The following is a 19,736-nucleotide window of genomic DNA, read 5'->3' as shown; positions in this document are numbered from 1 at the left end:
ATCTGAAACACCATCTTGACCTAGTACAAGTTAACTTCTCAGGTCAGCTCTGATGGGTTGCTTACAGGTTCTTCTTTTTTCAGATGTTGTACTAACTTCGATATCAAGGATGATATAAGAGGCATTTATTTTCTTCCTCGTAGTAACTAAAAATTTAAATGTGAATAATCTAGGGATAAAGTCAGATATAATATCTCTTCCTTAGAATTTTAATGTCAGCTTATTAGGGTGTTTTTAAAATATGCTTTTATTTCAAATAATCTGACATCTTTATGTGTATATGTACTGATAACCATCACATAATCTCATGATCAAATGCTGTTCCATTTTTCTGTACTTCAATTTGTAATCCAAACACAAAGGCACTCCAAAATACTACTCTAAATGATAAAGACTAATGCAAGGGAACAAAATGTCCTTTTTTGTTTTTGCCATTCCTGAGGTTTAAACTCAGGTCCTAGGTGCTGTCTCTGAGTGTCTTTTGCTTCTGATTATTACTCTACCACTTGAGCCACAGACCCACTTCTAGCTTTTCTTGGTAATTAATTCAAAATAAGAGTCTCACATACTTTTCTGCTTAGGCTGGCTTCAAACCAGGATGCTCACCTCCCAGCCTCCTGAGTAGCTAAGATTGTAAGTGTAAGCAAATAGTACCTGCCTTGGATGTACTTTTTTATATTCATGAGCATGTCTATTAACTGAATACAAAATGTCATTACCTACTTCTGACTCTAAGATGGGCCATTGAAGGGCATGGCATGAAGAGTAATCTGTCAGCCTTCCAAGTACCATGTTCACAAGTGGCAAATCTGTATACCTTCATTCCAAATGAACACAATGTTCCCTATCACTCTTTAAAATATGTTTTCAGAATCTCAAAAATCTGAATCTATGAAAGTAATATTAAAATGGAATTTCTTGTTACATAAACAGGACCCAATAACAACCAAACTGTTTCTTGTCTCTTGCTGATCTTTCAAATAGTATGAGAAGCTTGCATGAATGTCTATATGTAAATGCACAAAGATTCGTGAATTTTCTTACTGTTAGAAAACAAAAGTCCCAGAATCCACCCGGTTTCACATGCTCAATCCAAATTTACACTGCACCCACTCCCCACCCTTTCTCCTTCCACACATCCTGATCCATACAGGGTAGGTAGTCTTAGCAAGACCATTTATTACTTCAAGATACCTAATAGAGATTATTTTGAATATTTTACTACAAAGAAATAACTGCGGTTCTAGGTGACAGATAGGCTAGTTATTAAACATCACAATGTTCACAGAATATTGTACAATTAAAATATTCTGTTAAAGGAAAACATGTAATAATTTTAAAATAAATCAGAATATCTAAAGTGTTAACATTCTCCCAATTCTTCCTCTTTACTTGAGGTCTAGTGGCCTAACATAGAATAGCAACAGGGAAATCAGAGGGGACAAAGGAGATGTATTCCCTTGATAGAGATGTGTGCCTTCACTGGATGTCTTCATCAAGTGATACATTATCCATGCAACTGGCAAATGGAGAAATGCTGATATTTTACTTACAGAAACTTTTATGCAAACCTTTCAGATATTCTCCTTGGCAATTGTAGTTGTATTATACTTGAAGCTTGAGGAAGATGTCTGATAATCAGGATTTCCTGGAACTCCTTTTCTTGACCTTCAAAATATTCTTCCCTTACAACTGCTCCCATTGGGTTGGTTTCTACAAATGTTCCAATTACTCCCCTTTTGCAGTAAAGCCACATATCTCTGATCTTCAGAAATGTCAATATATTCAGGATAAAAACTTCATTTTTTTTTGTTTGTGTTTTGTTTTGTTTTTTTGTCGGTCATGGGGCTTGAACTTTGGGCCTCAGTTCTTCAGCTCAAGGCTAGCGCTCTACCACTTGAGCTACAGCACCACTTCCGATTTTCTGGTGGTTTATTGGAGATAAGAGTTGCATGGTCTTTCCTGCCTGGGCTGGCTTTGAACTGCAATCCTCAGATCTCAGCCTCCAGAGTAGCTAGGATTACAGGCGTGAGCCACCGGTGCCCGGCTCAATGATAGAAATTCTTGAACCTAGATAGATGTCAACTGCAAGGCCTCTCATCATGTTTTGCAAAGTCAGTTTCCTGGAACCACCAGCAAGGGGGAGGCTCAAACTCAAATTTAGTATATTTCAGAGTTTATAGCCAATTCCACCTCTCTCTGTCTCTCTCTGTCTCTCTGTCTCTTTGTCTCTCTGTCTCTCTCTCTCTCTCTCTCTCTCTCTCTCTCTCTCTCTCTCTCTCTCACACACACACACACACACACACACACAGAGGAGATGAAGGGAAAGCCAAGTGCTTCCTGCCTTATTTTCCATCCTTGAAATGATTTCATTTTTATTATTGTTATCTTTAAGTAGTTGTAGAAAGGAGTTTAAATTCAATGTTTTAATCTATGAGGACAATGTATTTTGGTCAGTGTCACCACTTTCATTGTTGTGAAACACAAGTTTGTGGATGACAGTTTCCTTCAGCTGATGTGAAACATCATGAGAGCATCCCTTGATTCCTTAAGATAAATAAAAACATCAAATTGCTCTATGCTGAAATTTCATACTGAACACACTACTCAGAATTTTGTCATTTCAAGATCTACTATTTCTATACTTACATATCTGCTTCTTAATTATTTTAGCACCTCCTTAATTGAGACCTAGCGTTTTTCAGTCAGATTCTCAATTATTGGCTTCTACAGTTTGATCTAAAAATGTGCTTATGGAGATTCTGGAGGAAAATGGCAGAGAAGCTGGGAGCTAATCAAGCTCTCACACAGAAAGCAGTTTTAGTGATTCAGTGAAAAGTCCTAAGCTAAAGAGTCATACCAAGTGTACCAGGGCCACAATATCAACATAGAAGAGCCCAGGACAAAGGAGCCAGAGGCAGTGTGTGGGTGGATTCTACTCACTGCCAACAAGAAGTGACAAGGAGCAGGAATCTTCATCTTGCTGACCACAGACAGTCACAGACCATGGGTGGCCTGGAACCCAAGCTATAGGTGTGAATACCCTAAGACATCCTTACTCTTCACGGAGCAACAATGGGAAGTATCCATCTTGGATACTGACAAACACCTAGCCAGAGCAGCTAACATGCAACTCTTCTAGACAATAAGAGACATTTAGCAGGTCACAGGAACCTGTCTTGCCTGGCTCAGCTCCACCCAGGGGAAAGTTGCCCTTCCCAGGCAGAGATAGCTCAGCCCTTGAAGGAGTGACTTTCTTCACTGGATAAACAGAACCAGATGCTGCCCCTCCCCATTGCAGTGTAGGCAGCAGACACAGAGGCAGGAGGGGTAAAAGAAAACCAATTGAAACTCAGTAAACATAAAACCTGAGAATGGCTCCAGGCTAGGCTCTCTGATTGTTGCAGGAGCTAGCCTCTCAGGGAAAAGCTACTCATTGCTGATAGGCTTCAACCCTACCCACAATCTAGCCCCATCACAACAACTCCAAGCTAAAGGAAAGAGCCACATCCCCCTTTTGTGATACTCAAAGTAGAACTACCTTCCACTGAACTAGCCTGGGAGGAGGGTCATAAAGTTGCTGGTAAGGCAGAGCTTCTTTCTGCCTGTTCAAACTGACTTATAAACCAATCAAGCCTCAGGAAAACCAAACACCACAAGCAAAACAGAAACTCCACCAATGACTGATTATGGACACAGGGGAGACACAAGTCCCTCCTCCCCCCAAAAAAGAATGAAGAGCCCTTTCTTCTACCTAATTTTTAAATTATTTTTAATTTTTTTCTTTTTTTCACAATTTTTATTTTAGATGTGTGTGTGTGTGTGTGTGTGTGTGTGTGTGTGTGTGTGTGTGTGTGTGTGCTTTTTAAAACTCTTTTTACTCTTTTCCTTTTTGGTCTTTTTTGGGTTATTTTTGCGTGACTTAACTGCTATTCTGCTCATCCCCAGATATATACCCATTAGACTTTATCCTGTATTGTGTGCATACCTAATTTAGAAATTGATTACTCAATTCATAAACTCTCAGCCTTAACTCCTTTAATGGTAAATTATTTCTTTATGCTTATATAATTTTTAAGTGTTTTATTTTTAAATTTTTTATTTTTTATTTTTTCCTTTTTCTATATCTCTCCTCCTTTCCTTCTCTCCTTCTGCTCTCTCATATTATTTCTTTATATTTATATAGTTTTTAAGTGTTTCATTTTTAATTTTTTATTTTAATTTTTCCTTGTTTCTTTATCTCTCTCCTCCTTTTCTTCTATCTGTTTCCTCTGCTGAATTTACATCTTGGTTAAATCCTCTCCTCTCCTTTTCTCTCCTCACATTTCTCTAATCTTATTTTCTCCCCACAGTTCTCCCTAAACCTATTAATTTCTGGTCTGCAGACTCCTTCTTTGATGTTTTTAGTCCATTAATCCATAGTTGTTTGTTGTTGAACTAGATTCTATCTGTACTCATTTTGACTGTTTCAATCAATTGGTGAAATTACAGGGCTCTTCTTGCCTTAATATAGTGTTCTAGTGTGAAATTGGTTTTGGTTTCCTACCAAATGAGCATAACAAGCCAGAGAAACACAAGAAAAATGTCAAATCCAGGTATCTCAACTCCCACTCATAATAATCAGGCTACAGAGCAGTTAATGAATAATCCAGAAGAGAATTCCCAAAATGCTCTAGAAACACTACTGGTAAACATGCTGAATGAAAAGATTGAAAGCCTGCAAAGGACTCTGTGAACTTGATAGAGAAACATGTGAGCGGGATAGGGAAAAGCGTAAGCTTGATAAAGCTAACCAAAGATTAATACAGTAATCTTGTGAGCATGATAAAGCTAACCAAAGACAAATACAGGCATTTTGTGAGCATGATGAGGCTAATCAAATATTAATACAGAAATTGAGTGAGCTTAAGGAAGGTAATCAATCATTAATAAAGGAATTACATGAGTGGGAATAGAATAGACAAAGACTAATGGAATCCACAAAAAGACAGCTGAAGGAATCCAAGGAGGCCACAAATGGAATGCTGAATCAAGCCCATCAGAAGGAAAGGGAGTCCAATGAAACCAGAACCAATCAACTAAGGAATTTGAGAATGAACACTGAAAACCAAATTAAGAAAGTAAAGAAGTCCATACAAGATCTAAAACAAATTTCTAACAAAGAATTCGAAGCCATCAAAACCGACCAATTAGAAGGAAAGGAAATAAAAAACAAAGATGCAGAAGATCGAATCTTTTTTTTTTTTTTTTTTTGGGTCCGGTCGTGGGCCCGAACTCTGGGCCTGAGCTCTTCAGCTCAAGGCTAGCGTTCTACCACTTGAGCCACAGTGCCACTTCTGCCTTTTTCCTTTTTGCTTATACTGAGGAATCGAACCCAGGGTCTCAGGCATGCAAGGCAAGCGCTCTACCACTGAGCCACCTTCCTAGCCAGAAGATCGAATCTTGGGGATTAAAGACAGCCTAGATATTATAGAGAAAGGATATACAAATATCCAAGACAAATCCAAGAAATATGATCTATTCAATATTTGGAAGACACCATCAGAAGGCCTAATCTAAGGATAATGGGTGTAGAGAAGCACCTGGAGATAGAAGTTAATGGTCTAGGAAATTTATTTAACAGTCTCCTAGCAGAGAACTTCCCAAACATGCAAAAAGATAGACCTATTCAAAAATAAGAAGCCTTGAAAACCCCAAATAGACCAGACCAGAACAGGACATCCCACCATCACACTATAATCCTCACAGGATCAATTCAGACCAAGGAAAGGATCCTTAAAGCCAGTGCTTTTATCTTTCTTGCTATTACTTTTAAAGTATTTAAAATACACTATGTGATTTTTTTGTTTCTCTTTTATGTTCTTCCACCACAGTATAACCCCTGTTTTCACTGTATTTGATATTGGTGCCCTGTATCTTGTATATACACTTTTCTAATTTGGGGAAGGAAGGGAAATTACAAAATTCTGAAATAAGGATACAGGTTGACCCATTGTAACAATTATATGTACAAGATACTATGTTGAAAATGAACTTTACAACTTGGGGAAGAGACAGAGGAGTTGAGGAGGTGGGGAAAGAAAGTATAGTAGAGGAAAAACAAAGGAGGAGGTAACAATGCTCCATAGGAAATGTACTCATTACCTTACTCATGTAACTATAACCCTTCTGTACACTATTTTTACAAAGAAAAACATATCATAAAAAAATGTTTAAGCCAGGTGCTTGTGGCTCATACCTGAAATCCTAGCTACTCAAGAAGCTGAGATCTGAGGTTCAGGGTTCAAAACCAGCCCAGGCAGGAAAGTCCTTGAAACTCTTATCTCCGATAAACCGCCAGAAAGCCTGAAGTGGCACTGTAGCTCAAGTGGTAGAGTGTTAGCCTTGAGCTGAAGAGCTGAGGAACAGCACCCAAGCCCAGAGTTCAAGCCCCACAACTGACAATAATAATAATAATAATAATAATTTTCTTATGCTGGAGTCACAGCTCAAGTGGAAGGAGGAGTCCTTGAGCTCAAACTCCTGCTAGTAGAACTGCTGTCCCAGAAGAGCAGAGACTCCTTCAAGTTGAACAGATGCTAGCTACCCCAAAATACAACTCAAATAAAATATTAAACACTCTGCTAATGGTAAATATGAATACAAACTATGGCTAGGTGTCAATGGCTCACAACTGTAACCCTAGCCATTCTGGAAGCTGGTGATCTGAGCTACCCAGTTCAAAGCCATTCCAGGCAAGAACGTTTATGAGACTCTTTATCTCCAATTTACCACAAAAAAAAAAAGCCAGAAGGAGAATTATAGCATAAGGGGTAAAGTGCTAACCTTGTGACAAAAAGCTCAAGAAATATACTCATTACCTTACTCATGTAATTGTAACCCTTCTGAGAGTAAAGTATCTTTACAATAAAAAACCTCGAAAAATAAAAACCTCAGGGACAGTTAAAACACAAATGTTTTCAAAATAACAACTACCAAAGGAGACAAATTACATGGAAATGTATTACATATAATTTAAACTTTTATCCATAAAAGCAGATACTACTTGTCTACAACTGAAGTTAAGTTTCTGTGATTTAAACAGGTTGTCACTAATAATCAGGAGATGTGCCTTAAATTCACAATGAAGTGTCACTTCATTGATATTGACTATTTAGAAAAGTTTGCAAATTAAGCTAGTGGTGATAAAGAAGGATTCTGAACTTATGGTTTTACTTCCTATGGCTTTATAAAATGGTTCAATGCTTTGAAAGATGCTGTGTCCTGCTTCAAAGATGCATACAAAACACCATACTATAGAGAATGTCCACTTCCAAATATGCACACACATACATAATATTTATATTTGAACAGCAGTTTCTAATCTCATGAGTATAATACAGTAAATGTATTACAGGAATTGCCTATGATACAATTCAGTGTCAAAACTAAGGAAATAATGACACATTGGTGAGTTCTGATCACATGCAGTGACACAAAACAGGAGTGCACAAATGCTGAATGGACTCAGTTTATAGGAGGTGCTTTGACTGTTCAAAGTCACAGATGATTGCTGTAGAATTGTGGTTATGGGGACTGGACTGAGATACAATAATGGGCTATTTAATGGATAAAGACTTCTAGCATTTAGAGATAAAAAAAAATTCTGTAGATGGGAAATGATGATTGTTAAACAATGTGATTAAATGACATGCAATGAGCTACACACATATAACTGGTAAGAAAAGTAATTGCATTCCACAACTGAAATTCAACAAGAATATGTAATAATTGGTGGTAGAATAATATTTTTCTAACATGTTGTGTTTTTGAATATGTTATACATCCCGACACTTAGATATAAAATGGTATCCAATGGATGAAAGCCAATTCTACACAAAATTGTATATTTTCTCTAGCAGTTAAAGTTATACATAAATAGATTCATATTTTCAGAACATTTGTGAAAACGTTACAGAGTCTCCATACACTCACACTGAGTTTCTCGACTTTTCACCTCAAATTAGTATGAGATATTTGTCAAAAAGATGACTATAAATAATATATAATTCACCCAGATATTTATAACTAATTTTATTTCTCTCCACAGCCTCTAGCCCCATATAGGAAAATCACTGATGTATTCAGACATTTTCCTTTGCGTATCTTGACAATGACAATTGCTTGATGTTCTCCCAGCTTTCTGGAGTCTTGGTTGTGCTTTCTTTGGTATATTACTCCAAGTTTGAGAATAAACCTCTGTGAGTGAAAAAGCTCAAACAAGGGAAGTGTCATTTTCATCCTGTCATGTCAATGGGTACATATTAGCACCACATCAACACGCTTGCTGGAATCATTCATATCTTGATTGTATTTCCTTTGTGTGGTTAACAGGACATCCCATGTAACACTGTGCCAATCACAGTAAAAAGAAAAGGAGTTAAGTTTTAAGTCTTCAAGAGTACATCCATAAGTATTCCATCCATAAAATATGAAATTTTTCCCCAGAGAGTCTTTCTTTTTTCTTCCCTAGTCATTCATTTCTATTGAATTATTGATGACTGCATGGTCTCCGGTACACACACACACACACACACACACACACACACACACACACACACACACACAGACACACACACACGTTGACATATTGACAAATGTGTGTATTTGTGGAGCATGAAATTATACTACATTTATACATTTGCTGCATTGTTCTTTATTTAGATGCTCACACTCCTTATAAAGTTAGCCGTCATATAGTCTCTCAATTCACCTGCATCTCCATTGAATAAATCCAAGTTCATGGGTATGCTGTGTATATTTTGTCATAACTTCCTTTTTACCACTACAGGAAAAACTTTATGCATTTTTAGCCCAGACCTTCCACGATCTTTTTATTAGAGAGTAGTATTAGAAGCAAAGGTGTGAGGGCTAAATTGCTTTTATTTATTCTAGCCCAAAAATGGCATTCTCCTAAATGATGCTTTTAATTGAAATAATATCCCACTTCTAGTTTCAAAATAGAAGACAAATTGCCAATTGAATTCTTTATCTCATCTGGCTCTCTGTTAGGAGGGAAGAGACACTTTAGGGAATAAGCTTTCATTGTTCTTGTTAAGCCTATCATCAGGGAATAAGGAATGGAAAAGTGCAAATTAAAATACTGTACCAGGGGTGGTTTTGGAAAATATCAAATGGCTCTGGAACCAAGCAAAAACATAACTTCCTCTCAGAGATGCAAGAGATCCTAATAGCAGAATAATTTGGCATTAAAGAGAATCACTTTTAAATTCTCAAAGTAAGTTGGCTCAAAAGTTATTCATGAAGAAATGAAGGAGAGTGGGCACACTAACCTTCCATTTCTTACCAAAACTGGCAATATTTCTATTAAGGCCACCATGTCACATACTTTTGGAATATTAATGTCACAGCCAATTCCTGCAATGCACCATGCATGTGTAGAAGAATAGGGACAATTCTATTAGGGACGTACAATCCAGAATGAAAAAATTAAAATCAAATATATTCAGGTAGTTACTAATAGTAAGCACTGTTGAAGATGATCATTTTAAAATTAATCACATAGAAATATTGCCACTTTGGGGTTTTCCAGGAATTGCTCTTCAGCAATGGTGCTATTGCCATGAATAGAGGAGGATTCAGATAGCCCTCTTCCTCAATACCAGCTAGATCGACAATACTATGGAACATGATTGATCTGAATCTATTGGCAATCCCTTAATACTGTGATGTTGAAGTATATTGATAATTGGGAAAAATAATAACTTGTTCTATACAAACATGTCAGGATTTTAATCTGCACGTATCAACCTGTCCAGAGTAATATATGTATACAAATACATGTAAAAATAGAAACAGAATCCTTTTATATTTCTTATTCATACAGCATATTTTTTATATTTGTATGCTGAAATAATTAATTTGGAAAATATTTAATATTCAGGTTAGCATGCCTGTAGTTATTGATAGTGTGTTGGATTCTGTATTTTAAGTGTACTCACAGTCTTATTCAAGCCTCTGGATCTGAAATAATGGCCCAACTCTGCCTGCGTACTTTCAGTCTACACTTACAAGAGTTGAGAAGGCTCAGTGATAGGACAATGTGAGTCCCAGTCTTCTAAGGTAAGACGTTTTAAAACTTTCCTTTTAATTTAGCATAACACACTTTCAAATCTTTACAAATTGAATAATTTTAAAGCAAATAGATCTTCTATGTTGAATTCCAAGAAGGCAGCTTGCCCTCTCAGATACTACAAGTTTAGGCTTTTTTTTAATACCCACTGAAAGGGAATTGACATATAAAAATTATGTGTGTATAAGTATTAACCACATACTTCATTTTTAGTGAAAAAATCACCCTAACATACACCATTTAAATCTTGAATTTCAATTTCAAATGCATTTAGAGATCATTGCATAGAACTTATTTGATGCACTATTGCATATGAACATTTTCAAAAATTTATCATAGTTTTATATCTTATTTTATTTATTTATTTATTTGACTGTGATGGAAGTTGAAATTCCTCCCTGTCTTTTGCTACCATTGAGAGGGCTATAGCAATAATTTTAGTGCCTGTGTTGACCACATATATGAGAAATTGAACCTCAGAACCAGTGTCTTCAGCAGATTTTAATTGTGCCTTTTGCAATAACTCCATTAGAGACTGCAGGCATCTGAGCACCCATCTAAGCATCTGAAACCGAGATCCTCTCACATTTCTCAGTGACTTTGTCTAAAGATGTTTACCAGGAATTGTAGACCACAAATGTCAAAGATGCAAAACATATACACCTCAAATATTAGTTTATTATTTTAATACTTTGGTTGGTCATGGGGCTTGAACTCAGAGTCTTGGTGCTGTTCCTGAGCCAAATCACAACACAAATATTAACTGTAAATATAAATGAAATATAAATTAAATGTAAATATAAATGAAATCTAACAACTTTGGATACATATGAAAGTTGATATACTTTTCATGAGGACAGAGATCCTAGTGACCGAATCAAATATTTGTTAATTATTTTGATAATATTTAGATTCTATGTGAAATAGTTATGTTTCCTGAAATAATGCTTTTTTATGCAGTATGTTTTCTAAACCTATTATGCCAGTTTTACATGTATATTTTGGTATCTCTATGTTAATTATAAAGTTTGAATAAATATCATTCAAATGTATTTGAATATATGAAATACATAAATGATATAAGTATTTATTTGTTGTTAAATGTTCAGAAATATAAATATGCTTGCATATATAAATATATTTATTAAATATTTTATAAACATAGTTAATATATAATTCTATATGTAATATATAAATATATATAATATATTATATATAATTATGCTCTTAAAAATCACTGTCTACTGTATTTTTATGAAAATTTGTTGAAGAATATGTAACTAGTGAAATGGACAGGTAATTTTTTTAATAAGTGCATTTTTGTGTTATTGGCATGGTGAGGTACAGAGGGGTTACTGTTACATAAATCAGGAAATGAGTACACGCTCTCAAAGTTTTTTCCTCCTATCCCAAACTTCAAGTTGTATAATTCATTTTCAACAGTATCTAGTGAGTACCACTGTTGCACTTGCTCAGAGTTTATCCTTCCATTTCTACACCTCAACTTACCCTCTAACAATGACAACAACAACCAAGATCTCTTGTTTCTATTTCTTGCAGGTCATTTAATTAAATATTATTTTATATGATCACATGCTCCTAGCTATTGGGCTTTTGTGAGCTGCTCCTATGAATATCATCCTTGGTCTCACTCTGGAGTCATGTATCATTGCATAGACAATTCTAAGGGATCAACATTTAACCAGGAGATTATATTAGTTCTAATTCTGGATATGACTGGTTAGGTTAGTCTTCATTTCTGCAATGCTATATTCACAATTCTTTTATCATGATGTCTGCCACTTACATCACTCTATGTGTCCATGTATCTGACAGTGCCCATCTAGATTCATTAAAGATGGTAATCTCTAAGGTTTACAGGATTATACTATCTATATTATTCAAAGATGTAGCTCACATTTTGCTTGTAGCATAATTGCCAAGTTCAAATAACTTCAAAAGGTATTAAATTATTCAAGCTTTTTCAATATATTCAACATGCTATCCTACTGTTAATAGATATTTGCTTAAAACTAACAAGAAAAGGCATGTATTGACTCCTAAGAAGCCACCTTGTGAAGAAACATTTGCTCTTTCCTTAGTGAACATTGTATTGCATGATACTAAATTGATGATTTGGGGAAATAATATAAAAGTGATAAGCTATAACCCACTAGTAAGTTAATTTTATGACTTACAATAAAGATTCAATTATCAAAATTCAGTAATATTTTTCTTTTCTCCTTTGCAGAGTTTTCTATATAATCTTCAATTTCCCCATATCAACTGAAACAATGCCTAATAATAGCAGTGTGACGATGTTCATATTGTTAGGGTTGACACCAGATGCCCCAAAACAAAAATTGGTGTTTTTCATCTTCTTAATATTCTATGGTGGGACGTTTGTGGGGAATACGCTCATCATGGTGACCATCAAGTTCAGCAGGACGCTCGGCAGCCCCATGTACTTCTTCCTGCTTTATTTGGCCTTTGCTGATTTCTGCTTCTCCACAACTGTAGCCCCCAGACTCATTGTGGATTCCCTGTCTGCAAATAAAATCATTTCCTACAATGAGTGCATGACCCAAGTCTTCACAGTGCATTTATTTGGCAGCTTGGAGATCTTTGTCCTCGTCCTCATGGCTGTTGATCGCTATGTGGCCATCTGTAAGCCCTTGCGCTACCCAACCATCATGAGAAGGCAGGTCTGTGTCATCTTGACCGTGTTTGCCTGGATTGGTTCCTTCATACATGCCTCTTCTCAGATTATCTTGCTCTTAAAATTGCCCTTCTGTGGGCCCAATTTAATTGACCATTATTGCTGTGATTTGCAACCCTTGTTGAAACTTGCTTGCACAGACACTTATGTGATCAACCTGCTGTTGGTGTCCAACAGTGGAGTAATTTGTTCAACCAGTTTCTTGATTTTGATGATCTCATATGTTGTCATATTGCATTCACTGCGAAATCACAGTGCAGAAGGGAGGAAGAAAGCTCTCTCCACTTGCACAACTCACATTATTGTAGTTATGATATTTTTTGTTCCATGTATATTCATGTATACACGTCCTCCTACCACTTTCCCTGTGGACAAGATGGTGACAGTATTTTACACCATTGGAACACCCTTTCTCAACCCACTGATTTACACATTGAGGAATGCAGAAGTGAAAAATGCCATGAGAAAGTTATGGAATGTTAAAATCATGACTAAATGAGATTATTTAATGTTTTGTGATATAGCACAGAAAATAACTGAGTCCTTAGAACTTCATGTAGATGCATGATTAATACTTCCTCCTCTAAATCTTTTATCAATTATGCAATTTCATAGGTATATGCCTGCCTACACTTTTTCATTCATATCTAATCTAATTTGATTTTTCCCCCTCCTATGTGCTTCTGACTTTAAAATAGTAGCTTCCCTGTACTATTAAAGTGTGTCATTTTTCCTGAAATCTTATTTCTGGCATAAGTATGTGTATTATGTGTCAAAGCTTATGCCACACACCTGATTGATAAGAACAAACATGGGTTTGTGATCACATTCATTCAAAACTGTAAGTATCCTTAAATATGATGTAGTTCTCTGCATTCATTTCTTTATATAACATATTTCTAATAAATTAGTTTCTCCTGATCATTTCTACTAGAAACTATTAAATCTGTGTGTCAAAACTGTTTGATTTATTTTATCATTCATAGTGCTGACCTACAGGAAATTCTTGTGTTATAGTATTCAAATTTGTTGATATCTGATAATAACTATAAATGAGAGAAATTTGTGATATGTTTTAATATACTGTTATACTCTTCAAATATTTCACTTTTTATGTGGTCGGCACTTTCAAGCTAAAATGAGAATAGAACTCTGACCCTTAGAAAGGAACTTAAGAAAATTAACATGCTACAAAATTAAATTAAAAAATTAAGTATACTAGTGTTCAGCCTTTTTTCTGGGACCAGAGAGAAAAAAGTGTAGAAGATTTTTTCATGTCACTCATTGCATGATCTATTGTCTGTAAATCTGATGATAAGAACACAATAAATGAATCTTTGTCACTCAAAATTCCAGTTGTCCCTCATGATTGGGTTTAGGAAGCAAACACTGCTGCAGCATACACTTTCTCTATTGGTGTTGTTTTCATAAAAGATTCATATAGATTCATTGAATTACCCTTAAGGTTTTCATGTTGTGATTCACATAACAAACTTTTAGGTGCTTTATTTCCCACAGCTTGTGTTTGAGCTTTTCTTATTCATTGATTACAGTGTATGAAAATTATTTTGTCTGTAGTAAATATTCCCAGACACCATTTCATTTTTATTTTTCACTGATGAATGGAAAATATTGAGCAGAATCAATTTTCCTTACATTTTAAGATATCAACATATGAATTTATAAACCAAATGTATGATATGAACTACCTGAAATATCATTCAGTGTCAAAACTCAGGAAATGGTGACACACTTGTGAATTTTGAGTCCATGAAGTGACACAAAATGGGAGTGAATAGATGCTGAGTGGTTCAGCTCAGTTGAGGTACTCTGACTCCTCAAAGACCTAGACAACTGCTGTAGAATTATGATTATTGGAGACAGGAGTGAGGTACAATAGTGGGTTATTTAAAGGATCAAGAGTTTCATCATTCAAAAATAAAAGATTTCTGTAGGACTATGATTGTTAAACAATATGATTAGATGGCATGCAATGTGCTACACACATATAAATGGTAAGAATATTAATTGTATTCCTAAAAGTTGAACCACAGCAGAAATTCAACAAGAATACATAATAATTGGTGATAGAATAATATTCTTTTCTTATATGTTGTGTTTTTATAAATGTTATATACTTAAATGAAAAGTTGTTCACATATTTAGTACACTCTGAGTATCCAATAGACTAAAGCCAAGTTTACACATAATGGTACATTTTTCTCTATCATTTAAAAATTAATTTTAATTAAATTAATATTTTCAGAACATTTGTGGAAGGTTACAGAGAGTTTCCATACACTCACACTTACTTTCTCAACTTGTCATGTCAAATTAGTGTAAGGCATTTGTCAAAATCATTACTAAATATGATTTTGCTTCATAATGAGAAACACGACAGAAAATAATTTCCTCTGCTCTGAATTTTGTGCAAGCTCCAAAAGAATAAATTCAGTCACATTGTTTTTATTTCTCATTTCTCTGTCCCTTTAGGTGAGCCTCAGCAGAGAGTGAGAAAACTTAAACATTAACAAATGATTTATTTTTGTTGATTAGTTCGTTTCCTATATGCCTACAATTCCTGGAAACATGCTCTGTGTTTTACCCATTTTTTCATGAATGCACATGGCAATAGAGAAAATGTGCTAAGTAATTTAGACAAAGGTATTCCATTCTTGTCATATTACTCATACTCTTCTGCTCTATTGGTAAATACTACTTCCGTGTTGAATAGATTTCTCTTCTTCCTTCTTCTTTTGTATTCATGCTGTTTTTATATGAATACCTGCTTCATTCCAATCATTAGGATAATCCAACAATTAGCTGTATCTTAAAAATAGTCATTGGCATTCACAGTTATTAGAAACTTAGCCAGGTTTTCAAAGCTAGTAATTGACTGAATCTTCTGATTCCAGACTCAGAGCTATCAAAAACCAATATTATTTCTTTTTTTTTTTTTCATTTTATTTTATTTTATTTTATTTTATTTTGTGAACATACTGTACAGAGGGGTTACAATTACATGGGCAGGTTAATTGGTACATTTCTTATCAAGCATTGCAGCCTCCTCCTTTGTTTACCCTTCACATCCCTTCCCAGCCTCCTCCCCCACCCAAACCCCCCCCCCCACCGCCCCCGCACCAACGTTGTAAAGCTCGTTTTCGACATGACGACTTGTACTTCTCATTGTTGCAACAGGTCCAACTGTATCCTTAAACGACTTGTTTTTCCCCATCTCCTCCACAAGTTATACTGACATCAAATATAGTGAAAGCATGGGTTATACTGTGGGGGAGGGACATACAAAACAACAAAGAAATAATCTTATAAATGCGTTAGAAACAAATGCATGAAAGAAAAACACATTAAAATACATATCTAAGGGTTCATTTTCCTAACATCACATTATCTGACCTTTTCCACTTCACTCATACATATACTAGATATTGCAAATAAGGGAAACCATGGGACCTATGTTTCTTTGGGCCTGGCTTGTTTAATATAATTTTTTCCAAGTTTTTCCATTTCCTAACAAATGGTGCAATGTCATTCTTTCTGATGGAGGCATAGAATTCCATTGTGTATATACACCACATTTTCTTGATCCATTCATCTACTGAGGGGCATCTGGGTTGGTTCCATATCTTAGCTATAGTAAATAATGCTGCAATAAACATAGTTGTGCTGGTAGCTTTAGTGTGGTCTTGTTTGTAAACATTTGGGTAAATGCCCAAAAGTGGAATTGCTGGGTCATAGGGGAGCTCTATGTGAAGTCTTTTGAGGAACCTCCATACTGCTTTCCAAAGTGGTTGAACAAGTTTACACTCCCACCAACAATGAAGTAAGGTTCCCTTCTGTCCACATCCCCTCCAGCATCTATTGTTGTTAGAGTTCTTGATTTTTGCCATTCTAACTGGAGTAAGGTGGTATCTCAATGTTGTTTTGATTTGCATTTCTTTTATGGCTAGGGATGTTGAGCATTTCTTCATGTGTCTATTGGCCATCCTTCTTTCTTCTTCAGAGATGTTTCTCTTTAAGTCTTTAGCCCAATTATTTATTGGGCAGTTGAAAAACCAATATTATTTCTAAAGTAATTATGCTGTGGTTTTATCACCCATCCATCTCTATACTATAATGTACTCTAAAGGCAAACTAATGTCCCCTTTTTTTCTTTAAGACCATGGATGGAAATGAGTTCTTCTTCATGAATACTTTTTGAAAATTCTCAAAATTGTTTTGTAATTTTGTGCTTTACTTTTGTACTTAAATTATGAGCATATAGATAAAGCCAATGGCTATGTAATTCTCAGCTCTCAGTTCTTAATTATATTTATTGTTAAGTTCTTTGGGTTATGTTTTCCTAAAGGAGTAGTTTACTTCCCATTTAAAACATGTTTTCCTTTTAAAAATTTATTTTATTGTAAAGAGGAATTACAGTTATATGAGTAAGGTGATGAGTATATTTCTTGTCAAGCATTGTTACCCCTTCCCTTGTGGTTCTCCCACTGTCCTTTCCCTCCCTCACTTCCCTCACTCCTCCCCTGTCCCCAAAGTTGTAAAGTTTATTTCCAATATACTGTCTTGTTGTCATTGTTGTCATTGTTGCAATGGGTCATCTTGTGTCCTTGATTCAGCATTTTGTTATTCTCCTTCCCATCCCCAAATTAGACAAATGTATATACAAGAGGCAGGGTACCAAATTAAGTACAGTAACAATAGGGGATGTACCATAGGGGGGAGAACATAAAAGGAAACAAAAAAATCACATAGCATGTTAAAAACAAAAAAAATTAACCAAATGATCGCAAACAAAGCTGTACATTAAAAACAACATCTATCCAAAAGATCACAAACAAAGCCATACTAAAGCTACCAACACAATTATGTTTATTGCATCATTATTCACCATGCCTAAAAATGGAACCAACACAGATGCCCTCAATAGATGAATGGATCAAGAAAATGTGGTATATTTATACATTGGAATTCTATGCCTCCATCAGAAAGAATGGCATCGCCCTATTTGTTAGAATATGGAAAGACTTGGAAAAAATTATATTAAGTGAAGTAAGCCAGGCCAAAAAAAAAATAGGTCCCATGGTTTCCCTTATTTGCAATAACTAGTATATGTCTAGGACAAGTAGAAAAGGTCAAAAGCTATGTACATATGACCATGTAAGATGATGCTAAGTGAAAGGAACTGCAAGATAGAGACAATCGTGGTTTTATCTTTGTTGCAGTTGTTTTTAATGTATTTATAATGTACTATGTGTTTTTTTATTCCTTTTGCATGCTCTTCCCCCATGGTATAACCCCTGTTTTCACTGAATTTGATTCTGGGGCCCTACATCTTTTTATACATTTTTCTAATTTGGGGAGGGTAAGGGAAATAACAAAATGCTGAAATAAGGATACATGTTGACCCATTGTAACAATGAGTTAGACAAGACACTATGTTAAAAATGAACTTTACCACTTTGGCAGGGAGAGGGAGGAGTTGGGGAGGTGGGAAGGTAAGGGATGGTAGGGGAAAAACAAAGGAGGAGGTAACAATGCCTGATAGGAAATGTACTCCTTACCTTACTCATGTAACTGTAATCCCTCTGTACAGTATCTTTACAATTTATAAAAAGAATACAATATCTTACAATGAGTGCATGACCCAAGTTTTTGCCACCCATTTCTTTGGGTGCATGGAGATCTTTGTGTTAATCCTCATGGCCTTTAATTGTTATATGGCCATTTGCAAACCTCTGAGATACACAACCATAATGAGCCAGCGGGTCTGTGGAATTTTAATAATCCTGGCCTGGGTAGGATCTTGCATTCATTCTTTGGCAGATTTTCCTGGCTTTGAGATTACCCTTCTGTGGCCCCAATGTAATTGATCACTATTTCTGTGACTTGCAGCCCTCATTGAAACTTGCCTGCATAGACACCTATGTGATCAATTTGCTAGTTGTTTCTAATAGTGGAGCTATATGCATGGTATGTTTTATGATCCTGCTGACTTCCTATGCTGTCATTTTATACTCTCTGAGAAACCACAGTGCCGAAGGAAGGCGCAAAGCCCTGTCCACTTGCACCTCTCACTTTATTGTGGTTGTCATATTTTTTGGTCCCTGCATATTTATATACACACGCCCACCAACTACCTTTCCAGTAGACAAGATGGTAGCTGTGTTTTACACAATTGGCACACCCTTGCTCAATCCTTTAATCTATACCCTGAGGAATGCAGAAGTGAAAAATGCCAGAATTTTGTCATTTCAAGATCTGCTGCTTCTATATGTATGTATCTCCTCCACAATTGTTTTAGCACCTCCTTCATTGAGGCCATTGCATTTTCCAGTGAGATTCTCATTCATTAGCTTCTACAATAAGATCTAAAATGTGTTTATACTGATGTCACAGCTCAACTGGAAGAAGAAGTTATTGAGCTAAAACTCCAGTCCTAGTAGAACTGTTGTTCCGGAAGGGCAGAGACTCCTTCAAGCTGAAACAAAACGACATAATAAAACTCAAGTAAGAATTAAAGAGCAAGATGGTGGAGGAGAAGCTGGAGGCTAAACAAGCACTAGCATAGAAAGCAGTTTTAGTGTTCCAGTGAACAGTCCTAGGCCAGAGAATTACACCAAGTGTGCCATCACAGTACAGAGAGTTCAGCCCAAGAGGGAAAATCCAGGCAAGGAGACATATCTGAGCACTTGCAGGCAGCAGCTGCCTGAAGCCAAGGCTGCTGCTGTGGCGGCTGCCATAGTCACCATACCTACAACACAGAGAGTCCAGGAAAAAGGTGCCAGACGCAGTATTACCTCTTTATACTCATATAATATTTTAAACAAGGTTTTTTAGTTTTTCATGTCTACTTTCTATCACTCCCCT

The 19,736-nt window shown here is 35.8% G+C and overlaps 1 protein-coding gene and 1 pseudogene across 1 annotated transcript; both read left to right on the top strand.

Moving 5' to 3' along the window:
• Positions 1 to 12,426: 12,426 nt before the first annotated feature.
• LOC122105233 (olfactory receptor 4C11-like) lies at positions 12,427 to 13,350 on the top strand. The gene has a single exon (XM_042676379.1). It carries the CDS (start codon positions 12,427 to 12,429, stop codon positions 13,348 to 13,350), a length of 924 nt encoding a protein of 307 aa, XP_042532313.1.
• Positions 13,351 to 14,834: 1,484 nt separating this feature from the next.
• Positions 14,835 to 19,241, top strand: LOC122104706 (annotated as a pseudogene).
• Positions 19,242 to 19,736: the final 495 nt, after the last annotated feature.

The sequence above is a fragment of the Dipodomys spectabilis genome, unplaced genomic scaffold, assembly GCF_019054845.1.
Source record: "Dipodomys spectabilis isolate Male_0828 unplaced genomic scaffold, ASM1905484v1 ptg000030l, whole genome shotgun sequence".
Classification (NCBI taxonomy): Eukaryota; Metazoa; Chordata; class Mammalia; order Rodentia; family Heteromyidae; genus Dipodomys; species Dipodomys spectabilis.
This window is presented reverse-complemented; position numbering and strand designations above follow the sequence as displayed.